The sequence below is a fragment of the Dermacentor variabilis genome, chromosome 8 (assembly GCF_050947875.1).
Source record: "Dermacentor variabilis isolate Ectoservices chromosome 8, ASM5094787v1, whole genome shotgun sequence".
Classification (NCBI taxonomy): Eukaryota; Metazoa; Arthropoda; class Arachnida; order Ixodida; family Ixodidae; genus Dermacentor; species Dermacentor variabilis.
Genome location: NC_134575.1, coordinates 5,546,135 through 5,565,355, shown reverse-complemented (window position 1 = coordinate 5,565,355; position 19,221 = coordinate 5,546,135). Strand labels below are relative to the sequence as shown.

Genomic DNA, 19,221 nt, shown 5'->3' with positions numbered 1-19,221 from the left:
AGGCGAAACAGCGGGACATTTTCCTGGAAAGGACCTGGGACCTGCTGATAGCCTGAGCAGCATGCCCCTGCCAGAGGTGCCTGCTGAAGTGTTCATGCTGGAGCACGTGTACCCAGAGGTCCACTCCAGATCTGCAGTTTGTAGGCAACCAGCCGGGACCCAGTCCAGTCCCTGGTGGTCAAAACGGTATCCTGAGGGAAGGAGTTGGTTCCACAGGCTTATAGCCACAAGGCCGCCGAGCTGAGCCTGCAGCAGGGTGGTGATCCCACAAGGTCTTCAGTCCAGGGTCCTAAGTTGCTGCATGCAGGTCATCCGAGCGTAGAAAACACAAAGATGGTGGCCCAGTCCCATGTTTGGTGGCATGGCCTGGACCAGGACATTGCTCGCATGGTGCAGAGCTGCGAAGTCTGCCAGGAGCACCAGTGGGCCTTACGTCATGTGTAAACCACCCCTTGGCCGTTCTCACGGAGACCCTGGTCTTGCCTGCATGTGGATTTTGGGGGGCCCTTCAAGGGCCATTACTTCATGGTGGCAGCGGACGCCTTTTCGAAGTGGGTGGATGTTCTACCTGTCACCACTTTATCAGCAGGTGTGACCATTGCGGCACTGCGAAAGGACTTTGCCGCCCAGGGGCTGGCGGATGTCATCGCATCCGACAATGGTTCCGCTTTCGCCAGCACAGAGCACCTGGCCTGGCCGACGGAAAACGGAATCCGCCAGATTATGGTCCTGCGTATTACTCTGCTTCAATTGGTGCAGCTGAGCGGGTGGTGCAGACCATCAAGGACATGCTCGAGAAGAGCCAGGCTGGGGATTTCCGGACGCAGGTTGCCTGGGTACGACCCGCGATGTCACTGGCAGTGCACCCTGTGAGCTCCTGCTGGGTGGGATAGTCAAGACACCCTTGGACGTCTTGCATCCAGACCTCCGTTTCACAGTGCTCCTGAAGCAGCTGAAGCAGAAGCTGGCTGCTGACTTAGAGTGCCGTCCCGGGCCTTTGCCGGAGTCGGGAGCTCCAGTTGTCGCCAGGAATTCCATCTTGGCTCATCTTGGTCTGTCAGACAGGTGATGTCTCCTGCCAGCGCCTCATCGCTGCTCATTCGCATGCCGGACGGGACCACGTGGCACCAGCACACCGACCATGTTAGGCCTCACCTCGGGACCTGGCTTGCACCCTTGACTGCCACTTCAGAAGTCCAGCCTGTAGGGGGACTAACGACAACACTAGTCGCTGCTAGCGAAGCACTGCCCATCTCGGAGGCGGCAGGCGTTGCCAGTTAGGTGGGGCCTGTTGGGCCGGTGTCAAGTCCGGCGCCACTCTCAAGGCCAGCCAATGCGGACCCTCCGGATGGAGCGAGGCTGACTCAGGCAGCACCCAGTGTTGCCACACCCAACCTGTACACACTTCATGCTCAGGCGGAGTACTCGACCGCGAAGGCCGCCAGACCGTTACTCGCCTGGGTAACAGGCACCGTCGACACAGCTGGGATGATGGCAGAGCCTCGACCAGGCGTGAACTTGTTATATTATTTTGTACATTGAGCCTGGACGTATTTTGTTTGACTTGAACAAACTGGGCAAAGGAGTGTGACGAGCGTGTGACGCCCTCTCGAGCACAATCTTCGTTGGCCCGCCAGGCTCGGTGGGCAAAATTAGTCACCACACCAAATAAACACCGACGAGCACAGCTGCTCGGAGTCCGTCATCGTTCGCCACCACCAGGCTGCGAAGCGTCTCTATGATGGAGGGTGCCTCGAGCCCCCTTTCGTTTATGAACCCGGGCGGATCATGACCCGCCCATTTCGGAGACCGACGAGTTGTGTGGAGCACTGGTACAGGCATCATGGTAATACACAATGTAGAAATAGAGGGCAAATTTCAGCTTCAGATGCACCTTCATGGAAAGACTAGTAGCATCATCAGAAAGCAGATATGTGCAAGATCCTCACCCTCATTAAGTAACTTATTATTTTTTAACTTTTGATGTGCAGGATGTCTACCAAGTTGACATTTCCAAATCCTCCCAGTTTTCCTGGTTTTCCTCCAGTGCCTTTACACAATTCCCTGAGTAACATAGAACTTTGTTTATGTCATGATAGGCTGACACCATGTCGCCAGACGCTGCCACTTTGTAGTAAGCATGTTAAAGAATAAAAAATGACTTCATCCAGTTTGAATAGTAAGGAGTAGTGTTTATTTATTCAAAAAGAAAAAAAGGGGAAGGGTTAGCAAAATGCACAGTAAATAAGATATTTTGGAAAAAAAAAAGGTAAAACCCATTGCAAATCGAGTCGAACATTCTCAAATGTGAATAAAAAAAGGAGATGCATACAGAAGGAAATATTTTCAAATACGAGCCATTTTTATCGACTGATAGCAAGCTCACTGGTATGAGGCCCGAACTCTGTCACAAGTGAGATTCTCTCTCAACGGCTGGTAAGTCAACCTCAGCTGTCCTGACATACTCTAAAAATGTGCAAGACGCCTCGATGTTGCATTTCACTGCTTTAAATAGTTAATTTTGGTTTGGATGAGAGACACTTGCATCTCGGCGTCAGCGAACACTTTGTTTTTTTGAGCTCAAGCTTCTTCAAAGAAGCGGTGCTACACTTCCTTTCCTGTTCATTCCTCAATGTGTAGGTCCTTTCTATTCTCGTCCTCCTTCTACCATGCTTTTGCCATACGGACCATTAGAAGCATTTTCTTTGTCAGTTGTACAGTCAACGACCGATTTTTTGGACTACCTCGGGGCCGCGAGAACGTCAGAAAAATCGGGCAGTTCGAAAAAAATGAATGCGTCTTTAGTGCCCTTAGGGCTCAAATCGCCACAGGCACATCTGAAAAGGCCTGCCAGTATTCTTATTAGGCATATCAGTGCTCGTACTGTGACAGGAGATGGCTGGTGCACGCATGTATAATTAAGGAATGCATACTCTGTCCCGTGACAATTGCCCCTTCCCATGCTTGTTATGCTTCACAGCGTAATACTTCTGTACCGAGGTGAAGCTGACTTTCGGGAACTGGCATCATGCAATGCACCATGCTTTCCGAGCTTCGAAGCCATTTGTGAAGATTACAAAGGTGGAGTCGGTGCCATTGCCGACAGTGGGAAAGTCTTTCAATGAAAAACATTGCACAAAACGGTAAGATGCTTAACAGCGAACGTCGAAGCAGCTAGGCCTAGAGTTGCCGCAGTGGTGGCTACGGCTGCCAACGGATGTGCGACTGAGGTTATCAAAATGGCAGTGGTGGTGGCATTGATTAATGCCGTTTCGGACCTGTGGAGAGCAAAAAGTCTGGAAAATTGAACGGTGAAGGGTTCTTCCGTCCGAAATGTCAGACTATTTTGTGCATTGACTCGTGGTATGTGGTGGTGCCGCGAAGCCGTCCGAATCATCAGGCGTCCGGAAAGTCGGTCATTGACTGTACACTCCTAACTCTTCCAGCTGACGACACGGCATCCAAGACGATTCGTTCGAATCTCTCTGTTGCTCGAGCCGGCATCACCGCAACTTTCGTTCACTTTCAATAAAATTACAGCTAATTTCCCTGACAGAAGCACAAGTTCCCCGAGAACTCCCAGTTTTCCTCGTTGGGAGACACCCTGGTGGGAGTACACATGCAATCACATGCCAGGCTAAATAGGTGTTAGGACTCACCAGAAGCTGCTTGTACTTGGGGCGTGTATGGGCGGTCTTGGTGAGACTGCAACGACAACAGAGGCAGTTGCTCTGACTGAAGCACCAGTGTTTGAATGTGAGCAAGACAGTGCCAGACATTGCAGAGTTTGGAAAACATTGTTTTCTGTATTGGAGGAGTGGTTCAATCACAGCATTTATGAAATTTCACATGCACTTGAACACAGACAGTGAAACTGGTCCTGTGCTAGAGCTTCCTCTGAGACGAACAATTTTTGATATTTCAACGACCCTCACCCCAATGAAACATTCTATCATGGTACCCAGATTTTGACTAAATGTTTATACCACCAAAGAGGCCGAAAAGCAACTATTTCTGGCAGCAGCATTGTGCAAGTTTGAGAGAAGAAGGACCTACCAGGTGTTGACAAAGTCGACGAACTCGGCGGTGAAGCAGTTTCCGTTCTCGTTAGGGCTAAGCTGCGGCGGGTCCCCCTGCACAACTTGGGTCAGCTGCTCGAAGACGCTGTTCCACTTTGGGTACGGGAACCGCCCCGTGGCCACCTCAATCTGCACACCAGCACAGAGGAGGGTGGAAAATTCAGTGAAGATGGCAGTTGCGCGCTAGAACATGAGCCAATTGTGCTTGTCCATTCACGCTTTGAATCAATCATGGCTTGATGTGTTAATGCGAGAGGGAGGTACAGTGAAAGCTCACTTATATGATTTTGCATAATATGTTTTTTGGCATAATAAGTTTTTTCGCCTTTTCCTGGCCTACATCTCATAGAAGTAATGTATTTTCACACAGTTACTATTGCAATCGTAGTCTTTAACTGGTATTTCTAAAGCTCATAGGTTTATATGCCAGTGTACTAGCTTAAATAACATTCCAACGGCCCATGAACCCAATGCACCAGCCACATTGGAGGAAAGATGCACGCGTCGCACTGCAGGCGGTTGAACGCTGCTGCCTAGTTAAAAGAGGATACAGCGGCTTCCCCCTTTTTTTTAACTTCTAGAACTTTTTTATGGACATTGAAAAGAAGTAAGTTCAGTGCAAACTGACGAGCTATTTCAAAGCTGCTGAATAAAAATGCAGTGGCCCGGGGGTTCATGTGTCGTCGAATGATGCTGCTTCGCATAATGTGTTATGTGGAGCAGTATCCCTCAATGCTGCGCAAACATTTGCTATTGAGTTTGTCACCGAGTACACCCATTTTCATAAATTTTGGAGCTTGCTGTGGACAATATGGTTTCCGGATGATACATTTTATTTGCCGACTCCCGTGAAGAACAAAGCAATGAGACTCCACTCTATCTGAATGAATTCAGGAAAATCGTTATGACGACATCCCATTGGATAAAAATATGTTTGTTGATTTGATATTTGCCCGCACTGATATTGGCAAAAAATGAAAAGTAATACAGTCGAACCCACTCATAACGATACCGGTTTCAACAATATATCGATTATAACAATGAGAAGCTGCTGCACCGTCGACTTTTGTATGTTTTCCATGGTGAAATAATTCGCTTACTACAATCCTGATGCCGCATTATCGGTTACAATGATGAAGTCTGGCTGCTGGTTATCAGAGTCGAAAGGTAGTGAAATGCAAAATCCTTGAAAAGAAAAAAAGAAAACTAGAAATTCGAGCCGCTGCACAATGGGCTGCTGCTCCAACAGCCACCGTGCGCTCATTTTCCACCAATCTCCACGTGCCTCTTTCCTGTTGCCCTTCCACCCCTCCGAATGCGAACGGGCTGTGCCCATAGTTCTAAGCCGCCCCACCATCCGAAACACGAATGCACCGCATCAACTGCGCTGCTTGCAGGTTGCTTGCATGTTGCTCGCTGTCTCCTAATTTAGCGCAGCTCTGCAAACAGCTTAATTACTTGCGTTCGTCTTTGTTGGTTGTGTCGAAATCGTTCCTGGCCACGCAGTTTGTCAGCCTCATTTGCCCAACAGTTGGTGTGACTCGCCGCCGAAAAGAAGATGGCTGATCTGCCCGCTAACCATCGGCAATGCACAATGCTGCTGGTGAAAAGAAAGCGCACAGCTATAGATTTGGAAACTAAGTGCTTCTAACTGATGAGGCGATCTTCGCGAACGTGCTTGTATCAGATAGCGACGGCGACGACGGCAGCGATGACGTGGTAGGGCAGGCTGCCTCAACGTTGTCCTCACAGGAGGCCCGGCATGATTCAGTCCCTCCGCGGCTTCGTTTTCGCAAGGAACCTTCCGCTGCACTATGTGGATCGCTTGGATGCCTTGGAGAAGGATGTCGGCAAGCTTCGCATAATGCTTGCATGGCTGACTGACATAGGCTTTGCTCGTGCAAGCCAGTGACAAGTACGTGGTGAGATGCTTGTGACGATCTCTCCTCGGTGTTTCTTCTGGATTTCTCAAGCTGTCAGGCTGCGGCGGCAGCCTTCTCGCAAAACTTGAAAGGCCCCTTTTGGGGCCACCTAAGGGATGCCTCAGTGGTGCTCGCATATCGCTTGCCACCTGGACAACTCCTTGCAGTCGTTATAGCACTGCCTACCGCCGACAGCCGCGGCTCGTTACACGCAATCGGAGCACCCAGGAAGCAGTTAAACAAGCGAGCAGAATCAGCAGCCAGGTGGAGTAGGGTGGCGGGGAGGGACACTGGCTTCCCTGTCTATATAGTTTTCTCACATCAACTCTGCCATCTCTCTATTTTGATTTTTTCAAGCAATCCGGTTATAACAATGGAGTTTTCGGGGCACTTGAATTTTGTTATAAGTGGCTTCAACTGTATGGTTGCCGGAAAAAAAAAAAAAAAATGAAAAGGACAAGCAAGTGTGATGCCTGCTGGAAAGTTTCCGTGTTCAACAAATTATGCAGTTATGAGAACAAAGAAAAACTGTGCAAAAAAGAACAAGACAGAGAAAGAACCACACGACACAGGCGCAGACTAACAACTGGTTTAATGCTCCAACGCCACTTTCCTACCAACAGAACGCATACGCACCAACCGCAAAGACCAATGCCGCTATCATGTAGTCAAGCCTAGAAACGCCAACTCCTTGCGGTACAAATGTATGGAAGACTCACTAACACATTTATCCGGCCCTAATCTCGCGATTTCTAAAGCTTCGATTACTTCACGCTTGTACTGCAAAGGAGTTGGCGTTCCTAGGCTTGACTACATGATAGCGGCATTGGTCTTTGCGGTTGGTGTGCATGCGTTCTGTTGTTGGTAGGAAAGTGGCGTTGGAGCATTAAACCAGTTGTTAGCCTGCGCTTGTGTCGTGTGGTTCTTTCTCTGTCTTGTTCTTTATTGCGCAGTTTTTCTTTGTTCTCATAATGTCATACCAACTAGCCCCTCACCGTACGCTTCTAAATTATGCAGGATCAACAAATTATGCACACAACCTCTACATCATTGCCAATGTGGAACCATGTGATTACCAAGTTCAGTGTGTTGGCTTGCTGGCCAACCAAGCCAATGTCCAACCAAGCCACTGGCCAAAATGCACAAGTGTGCCCAGAGTGTACCACTTCAAGCTACCCTTGCTCAACACAGTACGCTGACCACTTTTTTTCAGACACTGAAGGAGCCGCACACAAACCCGAACTTTGCAACTACAGCCGTCAGTGTAGCCAGTGTGTGTGATCACACACTTAATTGCCAATGAGTTCTACAGGTCAAGGTATACTGGAGTGGCTTGACGGCTTATTGCTCCAACAGCGTTCTGCAAATTTATGTCACAGCCATACCTCCTGAGGCCACTACACTCGGTTTCACACATAGCAAGCAAGGCCAGGAAGACTGCTCCCACTCATAACCAAAAATAGCGTGTCACATAATTTCATGTAAGAATAATTAATGATGAAACTAATTATGTAAATCATTACATGGAAGGTGTCGCAGATTCGAACCTATTCACCACCGAAAGAGTGGAGCGATACGTTTCTGCCACCAGTGACCACTGCTTGTGCTCGGGACTAAAACTTGGTATGTCGCATGCTGGAAGGACAAAGGTGCATAAATATGCGACTTTGCATCCTTACAACCTTTGCAACCTTACATCCACAAATTGTAGTTGCAATATATGATGTACTTAGTCTGTAGAAAGTGTCGCAACAACTGCACTGCGAAATACATGCAGTGAGACTTTCTAAGACTACACTATTTGCTTAGCTTCCACAGCGTTGCCTGTTTAGTACGAGACGCAATACAGGCCACTTTGTTGGGAGGCAGTGACCAAAGCTGCGGCATAGCGAAAGAAATTCAACAAGGAGGGACACTCGGTGAAAAGTGGCAACAGGAAACACGTCACGTTTGGTGTTTGCCCCACCCATTAGCTGATGCAAGCATCAGAAAAAAAGAATAACAAATGAACTTACAGTGTCATATGTTTTTTTATTCTTTCCCGCTAAAATTAAAAAGTTCTGCATGTAAAAGAAGTTACACTTTGCGACCTACTTATCTTCTGTTGCCTAGCGACAAGACAATGACATGCCAGACGGGCCAAATGCATGCGTCATGCATTAAATGTGACCAATGCAAGCGAGGCCAGCTGCACATTTGAGCGCCGCCTGTTCGGCGACCCTTTTGGATGCAGCTTGGCTTTTTGGGCTCCTGGCGTATTCTGCGTTTCTTCTGCACTTTGACATGGCGCCACTACGCTACTGGATGGGAGAAATTTTGCTTGAAAGTCATCTGTGCTGAATTTCAAGCAATTTAGACTTATACGGCACAGCACCGAACGTTGTGACGCAGTTGGCGAAAAACAGCTCAGCCATTGTGGCAGTTAGTTTGGCGTGTATTGAATCTTTCTGGGACATGCTTCTTGCGCTTTGTCTGAACCCTCCCCCCTCCCTCGCATTATTCTAACTAGTTTCCTTACTTTTTGGGGTACTTATGAAGCACGGTGACCGCACCGCGCGTTGTGACGCAGTAAGTGAAAAGCAGCTTGGCCATGGCGTGGCGATACAGTTATAGTTTCACGCATACCGAATATTACTGGGACAGGTTTATGGTGCTTTCTCTAAACCCCACCTTATTATGAATAATTTTGTTACTTTATGGGGTATTTACTTTTTGGGGCACCTCGCATTGTGACGCAGTAAGCCAAAAGCAGCTTGGTCATGGTGTGGTGACACAGTTAGTTTCACGTGTATCGAATCTTACTGGGACAAGCTTGTGACCATTTTTATACCCCCTCAACAACACATACCTTCTTTCAGCACTCATGCTTGTTGAAAATGCGACGAGCGATTGCCAAAAGTGATAACACTGGAGTGTGTTGCTTGCGACGGCAGAATGCGCAAAATTTAACGCCAAGGAGCCCAAAAACTGGGAACTTGTAACTAGAAAATTCCATCTTCAGAACGACTGAAAACAGGTTTTGCACTCATGCATTTGTCGTGAGTGCGAGTAGAAGACATTCTGCGAGCGTCTGGCTGGGAGCCTTTGTTGTGGCCACCTTCATATACATGGCGCACCATCGCATTGGCTGAGGCCAAGTTGTATAGAAAACGGGCAGTTGTCTATGTATTTGTACATTTAAAGGGACCCTGGAACGACTTTTGACGATTTTGTACAAACGAACAGAGTCGTTAGAGTAGGTCCTTCTGATCATTAATTGACGCATGTAAGTGCTCCGCGTAAAGCGTGCAATTTATTATAAGGTTTTAAAAATGTACATTGCTGCCCATGGCAGCACATCGCTCGGCTGAATTTTAAGCCACCTCTGCCCATTTGACGTCATTTGCCCCAATGATGTTATTACGGTCAGCTATCCGATTGGCTGCCCAGGGCGCGTCATCAATAATTTTTCCAACCTTACGGTGAACAAATGCTGTTCGTAATAGTTATTCCAAATATTCCAATTTTTTTCTATAAAAAGAAAATAACAGAAAGAGAATGCACAAGAACGATTTCTCACTACACTTAAACACTTTCAGCACACAGCAAGCGTCGTCTGCTTGTGTTACAACGTGCTCCATTTTGACGAGAGCTCTGCGGTCAGAGTGGGTCTCAGTCTTTTTGCAAGCACCATGATTCGACTTTGTTGCGTTGTGGGCTGCAAACGTAGCGACTGGCAATATGTCAAGCTGCGACATCGTGTCCCTCTGCAAGGCAGCAGACATGCGGACTGGCTGCAGCGCATCGGACTGCCGCTATCTGATCGGTGCCAGGATTTGCATGTTTGAGGCCGTCACTTTACACCGGAGGATTACTACCGCAATAGCGTTTCACGAGTCCAGTATTCGGGTAAACGCAAGTGCGAGGGGACAGGACCTGGCCATTTGACCGTGCCATTTCACGGGATGAGCAGAAGCGCAAATGTGAATGGTCTGCACAGTGCAGCCACCTAGTGGCACAGAGCTCTATCACACACAGTAGCAGTAACGAAATGTATTCTTTGCTGCTGGTGTTAATTTTTCGCAGGAGTGTAATTGTTAACACTTTGCTTTTGTAAATGTTTGAAATGTTTTACACTTGGTTAGAGCAATATTAGCGCTTAAGCTCTGCGCCAACAGGTGGCTGGACCGTGTGTGTAGGCCGATTAGGTCGCTCACATATGTCTATGATAAATTTCCTTCATCAGCTTGAGTTTATGTCTCCAGCCATCTGTCGAAATGCCCAGCTCGCCTGTGGTTACCGGAATACCAGACATGTTCGGTGCTGCGACAGAATGCTCGCAACGCACGCTGCTTCGACAGCTCTTGCTTGGGGTCGACTGCCAAGCAGCTGGCGGAGAGTTTGGAGAGGCGTCGCACGCTCGCTCTAGAGAACCGGAAGTCGACGACATGATGTGCCATCATGATGCAGAGCCAGTGAAGGCAGAGCTTAGCCCCGATCACTCGGCGAACGAGTTGAGGAGAAAATGCATGACTATGGAGGAGGGTAACTTGTAATCGTCCGTAGCTCTCTTAATATGAGACACTTCACACAAATTGTGCTGCGAATTATTAACTTTAGCTGTACCCTACGCGTCTGCAAAATTTGTCCGAACCGTTTTAGGGGCCCTTTAAAGAGTGGGAAATAATGCCCGGGAATGGAGGAATGCTTGGGAATCTGATGTTTTCGTAATATCTTATGACTGGTATTATTTGGTATGAGTTGGGGTATTTTCTATAACATGTTTGTAAACGCGAATTTCTTTTATTTGTAATGTCACCCATTCACCACTTTCACTTGTTTCGCCTCTACATGCACTTTTCCTATTAAGGTCTAAATACCAAAATGACACATGCTTGTAATTTACTTTTTTTCAGCTGATGCCGTCCGGTGGAGCTTCGTAAGGGAACTAATGCTGCTTACCTGGTGCCACAACATTGGGTGAACGCACCAAATGCCCAGAATGAGAATTTATTGAGCAAAATAGACATTTCCTAATTTCAGAAGGTATCTTACACTCTAGAATTTGCACGTTGCACAGATTCAATGGAGGCTTGTAAAGATCACTCAGTCATATTTATTTTGCTAAATAATAATAATAATAATAATAATAATTTTAAAAAATAGATTCCTCACCAAGACAGTGTGCGGTTGAGCAGTAGAACCAAAAGCAAATGCCACGCCAATCAGCACAGCCTATGTAATGTGGACCAGCTATAGCATTTGAAACATGTGTGCCCAAAACTGAAACCGGTCGTGTGGTTCAGGTGCTAATCCCATCCGCTTGGTGCGCTACAGCCAATCTGGCCGCTGGGGTCTATGGAAGTGTCCGCTCTTGTTAAGATTCTTTCTCTATGGTTGCGGTTTGGCGCCGTGTTCATGTGGTGGCAGCTTTGTTTAAATACGATTCAACAGAGGACTACTGCCTTTCTGGTGCAGTCACTCTATTACCTGGGCTTGTAGCGGTTGCATTTAGTAACAACACTTTTCATTTTACTCTAGTTCTTTTTTTCTCCATAGCAACTGTCCCAATGTATTAGGAAGAGAAAGGCTGAAACCCTCCATGAACTAAACAAATAAATAAATCACCTATTGTAATATTGGGAGTAATGACACTGTATTTTAACTGTGCAAAACATTATAAAAAAAGGGGTAGGTCAAAAAAAAAAAAAAAACTCACCAAGGTTATTCCTAGGCTCCATACATCAGACCGGACGTCGTAGCCAATGGCACTGGAAGGATCTATACGTTCAGGCTGCAAATAGAGTCAATGGTGCTAGAAATTAATTGAAAAATGCACTCCTGCCTGTCTTTCTTGCATTATACTTTCAAACCTTATAACTTTGAAGTACAAATACACAGTGAGACAGGCATTTACGGTTGCTAAATAGTGCAGCTAGTTTACTGCTATGGCATTTTATTTATCCTTTGCTTGAAAACTTCCACGCTTCAAATGTTGCAAAACTTATAAATAGCAAAATCTGTTTAAAAGAATTAAATTATGGGGTTTTACGTGTCAAAACCACGATCTTGTTACGAGGCACGCTGTAGTGGGGTCTCCGAAAATTTGGACCCCCTGGGGTCATTTAACGTGCCCCTAAATCAAAGTACATGGGTGTTTTCGCATTCTGCCCCCATTGAAATTCGGCTGCTGTGGCCAGGATTCGATCCCACGACCTCGTGCTTAGCAGCCCAACACCATAGCCACTAAGCAATGATTGTGGGTAGCGAAAGTTGTAAAGTTTAAAGAAATCTGATATTAGAGGTCTTTACAGTGTGTTTTAAAAACACATGATTAAAATGCAAGCTCATTCAATAGCAAATCTGCCACCAATTCTCACTAAACCAACAATGGCAGGCACTATTACAGCATGGAAGTGCTTCCGGCATAAAGGGGCCCAACATCCTCAAAGCCTTCCATCACAACCCTTCACCTATTTAATTAAGCTACAATATATTCGCCATCTGCATTTGTATAGCTCTTCTGCTTCCCCCAAAAAAGTCACAGGCATGCGCTGCACACGCAGCACAGTCACAGTGCAAGCTGGAGGAGCGGCTCCACAGGGGCTACATTTTTGGCAGCAAGCACTAGAGGATCCTTGCGATGAAGTCCCTTTGCGTCATTTTCACGTGAACGATTGCCAACCGAAACAGCTATTGGAATGTGCCCATAACAGCTTAAAGGGACACTAAAGTTTACTATGAAGTCAAGTTAAAGTGATAAAACAATGCTCTAGAACGTCTAAGGCGCCAATATAATCGCGAACAGAGCTTTGGTAACCGAGAATTTGAGGTAAATGCATGACACGACTTGAGACCCCCCAGCGACGTTACGGTACTAGCCCGACGACAAAGGCACTCCTCATTATAATTTATGTCACTAGTACTCAACTAGTTGTATTAAAAAGATCATTTCATTAGGTTATAAGATGGAAGAAAGTGCTACTTGTCTACTTCTGTTAGATTCTAAGAAAAAATAACATTTTGACTTTACCCTTCAGTAGTATGGGTGGTCGAAAGGTTTCGTTTTCGCTCGACTCTGCGCCAAGAAATTCCTTTATTCTTAAATGTCAGAGAGAAAGTATTAGAAGAAAAAGGTTTTATTTGGGTTGAAATATTGATAGTATCTGTGATGAATATGCTTTTTCTGAAAGATACATAACTCTGAAAATTTTAGTCAAATATCAATGATGAATATCAACGACCTTATCCAAAAAGTAAATGAAACACAATGAGCTTTGATTTTTCACAAAGACCTTATATAAATATAAACAAACTTATCCACAGAAGCTATGAATATTTTATATGGATGGTTTAAATAAAGAATTAAGGGGGGGACGCGGCCCTTGAAAACCGAAAAACAGCGAAAAAGTCGATTTTTGAAAAACCATATTTTTGGTTTGTATGTCTCATAAATTACCTGTTCTGTAATTATCAGCACCTAATTCAACCGTAAAGCACCAAAAATAACGCTACTTTTGAGGCCACCGCGGCCCAAAAAACACGCGCAAATGCCGAAATGAAGTCAAACTTCGCGGGCGCGCCATTCCCGGCCCATGCGGCCTGCCCGCGCCATCTTGGTGTCGTTTTGACCGTGGATTCTTTGTCTCTATTTTGCCGCCTTGCAAAATGGCATCGTCGGCGCGGTTGAGACGCTATTGGCGTTTTCCCGCGATGTGATGCGGAGCGCTGATTGGCCGGAGCAGCGCATTCAAATCTCGCGGGCTAAAGCACGCCTGCCATTGGCTGCTGCGCGGGCAGCGGCTGCTGCTCAAATCTCGCGGGCTGAAGCGCGCCTGCCATTGGCTGCTGCGCGGGCGGCGGCGGCGGCTGCTCCCTTTGATGCCGCGCTCGCGTCGTTGTTGCCCCTTGCTCTGTCCGCCTCAACATGAGCTTGCGCGCTGCTCATCGCCTTGCGCTATCTTTTAGATTATTTGTTCAGCTTTTCTTTTTTCGCTAGTTCTTCGCTGCACGCGATGCCGGCAAAGCCCAAGACAGTGCAGATGTTCGGTGCACGGGAGCGCGATATGCGTCTTGTACGAGCATCGAACTTCCGATCTCCCGCAGCGAGTGCCGACTGCGTAGACGCTTTTCAGCGGCGGAACTGTGCTTTCGGCTGTCGCCAGTCGAAAATCCGACACACTGAGTGTGCCTGGAGCCGCAAGAGCTAATTAGAAGCTCCGCAGGAGCTTTATAATAAAAAAAACACATGTGTTCAACTTTAAGGCCTGTTTTCTCGGAATGGATTTTTTCGCTAGTAGTGGTGCTGGGGAAGGCGATATCTCAAGAACCGCTCTTCAGATTTGTATGCCGTTTTTTTTTATTCTGTTCCTGAATGACTTTGCCAGGGGGTAACAGGCTTCTTTTTTTGAAAGCTGGTGCAGTTAATTTATAATAAGCAATTAATTTTGATGGATGTGGTCATTACTGGCTACATCAAATTCAAAGTTGTCTTAAACATTTTTGGAGGGGAAATTAAAGAAAAGGGCTCTTTAGCCCCCTGGGACATCTATCAAGGGATCATCACAGTGAATTTCAGCTTCCTACGATGTCCTGGCATTTCTCCAGGCTCTTCCTCAGGCATATACATGAATCACCTAGTTAGACCTCAATAACTCCGGAACTAATAAACATATCTTCATGAAACTTTGCAGTTCCTCATAGTTCAGTGGTGTGAACGTACCCTGAAAGTTTCATCTGGATATCTTAAAAAATAAGAAAGTTCGGTCTCCAGGGTAGCCTACCCCCCTTCACTACAAATGAAGCTATTATTCTTAAAAGAACTTTTGAGCAAATAGGTAGTGCTGTTCTAATGGCCTTGCCTGCGTTCTCCGAAGCACAAGAACAACTGCAGGTCGAAGACAGGGCGGTGAGTGTGGCATTTGGTTTTCACGAAGGAAAATCTACAAATGTGCGAATATGTACAGCCATGACACGCAGTTACCATCGTAGTAGTACGCAATGATGCCGGCAGCGCGAGTTCTCAGCAGCAGGGCACGTTCATCAGTGCTTAAATCGCTGAAGTCGAGCCCAGCATCGCGAGCCAATGTGTCGTTCTCAGGGTCGTCCATTGCAACGAGCGTCGAAATTGGCGTCATAAAATAAAGAACCAGCTTATTGTCGCGTGCTTCCCCTTCCGCTAGCCACCATAGTTCCGCTTCCGCGCTGCTGTCGGCTCTGTCTTGGCTCTGTTTCAGGTCGTGCGTTTGCATTTTGTGCAGAAAAGCCTTAGCGCCGTTTGCGGGTGTCGTTTTACTCACCGAAAGTGCAATGTCACTATGAGACCATGACATCACCACTCCTCAATCGGAGGGCGGGCGATTTGAACTGCGCTAGAGTTATGCGGACGCTTCAGAACGCATTTTGTCTTAAAATAAGTCTCTTCTTTGCATGAAACAAGCGTTTCGAGGTTTCTGGAATGGTATCTTTAATATTAACCTTTAGTGTCTCCTTAAGCTGTAAAAAATTTTCTGGGTGCCAACACATCCAATAGCTCAGCGATGCCACATCTGCATGTTACAAAAGCAATGCCACTTACTGCCATGTATGGCCGGCAGCCAGCATCTCGTGTTTTGGCGATGGAATCCACCAGCTGGCCGCTGATGCCAAAGTCGCAAAGCTTGATGTTGCCCCGTCGGTCCAGCAGAATGTTACTGGGCTTCACATCTGTGTAGACATTAAGACAGACAGGACGCAAGATTAGCTTGGACCTTGAAAGGAACGAAACGGTCACAATAAAGCACCTACACAACTTTTAAAGTGCCTCAAAACCACTGAAAGAAAACTTTTTATTTAACCCTTTCGCTGTCATGGACGTACCAGTACGTCTTCACGCTCCCCCCCCCCCCCCCCCCCCAATGTCACTGACGTACCGGTACATTCTCTATCGTGCGTTCAAAATTTGCCGCCTGAGCGCAAAGCTGGCGCTCCTGGACTGGCCGCACCATCTGTTGAATCTTTCTACAAGTTCGTATTTTCGCCCCAGCCTGTGTTGTACTTGTATTAAAGAGTACGGTGCGACTGCCACTCCACCTTCTCTCTTTGCTGAGTGGCGCGGTCCCTCGGCGGTCGCTGGATCATGCGTCGCGCACGTGTGGTTATGGGTTCAAGGGTTGTTCTGCCATCTCCGCTGGTTTGAAGGTTTTTATTTTTTTTTTTTCTGTTGGTGTGTCTGCTATGGCGCGTCAAGTTCAGGGGCACGCACCGTTGCCTCTCCAAAAAGAGACCGACACATGACTCGATTGCTGCTTTCGCTCTCTCGCAGCACCCTTGCTTCCGCCTTGCAGCAGTAAACGTAAAGCCCCTCAAACTTTGTTTTAGCCTTTTTCCATCTCCCTCTGTCTTCTTGATCATGCAACGTCCCATTTCTCTCCGTTGCGCGGGCGACTGAAAGTGCATCCTCCCTGCGCGCGGTTACTATTGGATGGCTCAGCACGCGGGACCTTCGCTTGCTCATTGGAGCGGTGGCTCTTCCGATTCAGAGTACGAGCCGAGCTCGGATTCGGACAGCGTCTCATCCGAGGAAGAGGCGAGTTCCGCATCGTCAGATTAGGATGTTGAACGGATGTTATAGTCAGGCTGATGATGATGATGATGTTTACTAAGAACAGCTGCAGAACACTAAAATGTGCATATTCCATTGACTATGTTATTTGTATACCAATCATAGGCAAAAATAAATTGCTATGTTCATTCCCTGTTATGCTCGTTCCCGAAACCAAACCGACACTGGAGGTGCGTCACGGCCAGAAAGGTCCGACAGCAAAAGGGTTAATGGCAGTGTGTACAAGTCTACAATGAACATACAGCCGCAACTTTTTTTCTTTTCAAAATTATGCAGTGAATAGCAATGTTACAGGCCTGGAAGTGACAAGCTGTCAGTGTTGGCTTCAGATTGCGAGCTAGTGCTTTCACATAATGATTGGGGGCCACTGCAATGCAGTACACGATCACACAACATGCGGCACTCTTTGTATTTAGTGCGCTGCAAGTTAAATGTGGAAAAAAATAATTTGTTATAATGCGTTTCGACTGTAGTATTCATTGTTATGTGCCAGAGATTCTAAAAACTGTCACTTACCTCTGTGGATGATGTTCAACTTATCCTTGAGGTAATTCAAGGCTTTTACAGTCTGCATTAAGAGAAGTGTACTGAGTTAGTGAACCGAACAGGATGACAACGAACTGTCCCTTAATTTCATGTAGCTGCACACCCTGAATGTCTAATGTACAGGATATAACAAAACAAAAGCATGCTGCAATCATGTTAAAGTCAGAGTTAAAGAAAGCATCCATTTCAAGACAATACCCTAGCTTCCTCTTGGCAGAAGAAGCTGCACCAAGGGAAAAACACACCACTTACAGCAACCGTGATCTTTCCCAGGATAGCTTCGGGTATGCGTTGGTGCTGCTTTTCATAAACAAACTTGTAGAATTTATCCAGTGATGTGTCCATTATCTCCATGCAGATCCAGCAGTCACCCTATAATGGATAGAACACTTTTATAGAACACTTTAAGGACTACCACTGTCACTTGAAAATAGAAAAGGATAACTGAGCTTTAGCAGACTGAGTGAAGCAATGCGAGTGATTAAATTTTTCATGCCCTGAAGCTACCCAGTGGTCTACGAAGAATCTTTCGGCTGAAGACTGCACAGACTTTTAGCCACACCAGGGGTTTGATAAAATGGACTCAAACGTGAACACTATAAAATGAAACACGACAACTTATAAGTGGAAAATGTTATGCTCGAATTTCTGTATTCTACACCACCACACCTTGCTGGGCAAGTTTATTCTTGTTAGTGTAACTGAAGTCCCTCAATAATTCCAAAGTACAGAAAGGCTTTGATCCAGCCGACGACTCCAGCGATAGGCTGATCGGTGACATGTGACCTTGGCCCACCCCTTTGCCGCCATGAAAGTTCCTGCGTGCCGGGCGAAGTGCGCGCGTTTCGCCTGTTGTGCTTATGCACATTGCTGCGATAATTTCGTTCCGGGAGGGCCGAATTGCCTTGTTGCTTTGCGGTTGGGTGCCGAAACCGGACGTACAATGGCAAGAAGTTATTTTGCATCCCGCGCGGCAACAGAACCTAACCAGAAGAAAAGTATGCTTGCACAGAATTGGACGGAAGGACTTTGAACTGCCGGTAACTGCACAATTATGCGATGCAAGAAACACAGAACGATACGAAGGTGCGATAGAAATTATACATGTGCATGCGTCGAGCTGTGATAGTATTTCACTCGCGCACATGAATGTTGATGGCCGAAGTTTGTGGATATTATTTATTTTAGTTCATTATGGGCCCGCTGAATAACTCAGTATGACCTAGGATGCAAAGGACCGAAATGCCTTGTTGCTGTGCGGGTGAGTGCCGAGATCAGACGGCGGACGGCAAGAATTTATTTTGCATTCCGCGTGGCAAACAAAACCTAACTAGAAGATAAATGTGGTCGCATAGAATCGGACGGAAAGACAGAATCGTAGGTAACTGCACGACTATGTGAGGAAAGTAACATAGAGCGATACGAAGGTGCGAGAGAAAGTATACACGTGTGTGTGCAGAGCTGCGATAGTATTTCATTCAGGCGCATGAATGTTAACGACCGAAGTTTGTGGAGATTATTGATTTTAGTGCATTATGAGCCCGTTGACTTAGCAAATACAGTATGACCTAGCATGCAAGTAAATAGTGGGGCAGAAACGCATTAACTCGCTGACAAATATCCGCATTACGTTACGTGCAATAAGAAATACATTTCAGCAGCGAATTATACTTTCACACTTGCCTGTGTATGCGCGCGTTGTTAACTGCGCTTTACAATATGTCCAAAAAGTCATTTCCAACTCTGCATATCCTAATCGTTTTTTGGGCATTGCATATGTGAATAAATATATTCCTAAGTGCCTGCATTACTCTGCTTTTATAAACAAATACTGCATAGCCACTGCTACTGGCCATCTAATGATAAAGTGTAATAGTATAATACAATTTATCAAAGTACATTACATACAGCTGCGAGCTCGTTCCTTCCACGTTTCCCTTACACTTGAAGAAGTTTCAGTAATCGGCGATGCCATTTTACTGATGAAAAACACACAACTGCAAATTAGCATAAGAAAAACGGCAGAAGCGATACACGGATCGCCAGCAAAACACAGTGCAGTAATAGCTAGGCCAATCCACCTGCGTTTCGT

General features: G+C 46.5%; 1 protein-coding gene across 1 annotated transcript in view; it reads right to left on the bottom strand.

Annotated features, from left to right (window-relative positions):
- Window positions 1-19,221, bottom strand: part of LOC142589538 (dual specificity mitogen-activated protein kinase kinase 4-like) — a 59,929-nt gene that overhangs the window by 9,975 nt on the left and 30,733 nt on the right. Inside the window, exons 6-11 of the mRNA XM_075700965.1 lie at window positions 17,382-17,501; window positions 17,100-17,151; window positions 15,558-15,685; window positions 11,700-11,774; window positions 4,057-4,208; window positions 3,660-3,705 (exon numbers count right to left, since the gene is read on the bottom strand). Coding sequence (XP_075557080.1) covers window positions 3,660-3,705; window positions 4,057-4,208; window positions 11,700-11,774; window positions 15,558-15,685; window positions 17,100-17,151; window positions 17,382-17,501 — 573 coding nt within the window. The remainder of the gene's footprint in view (window positions 1-3,659; window positions 3,706-4,056; window positions 4,209-11,699; window positions 11,775-15,557; window positions 15,686-17,099; window positions 17,152-17,381; window positions 17,502-19,221) is intronic.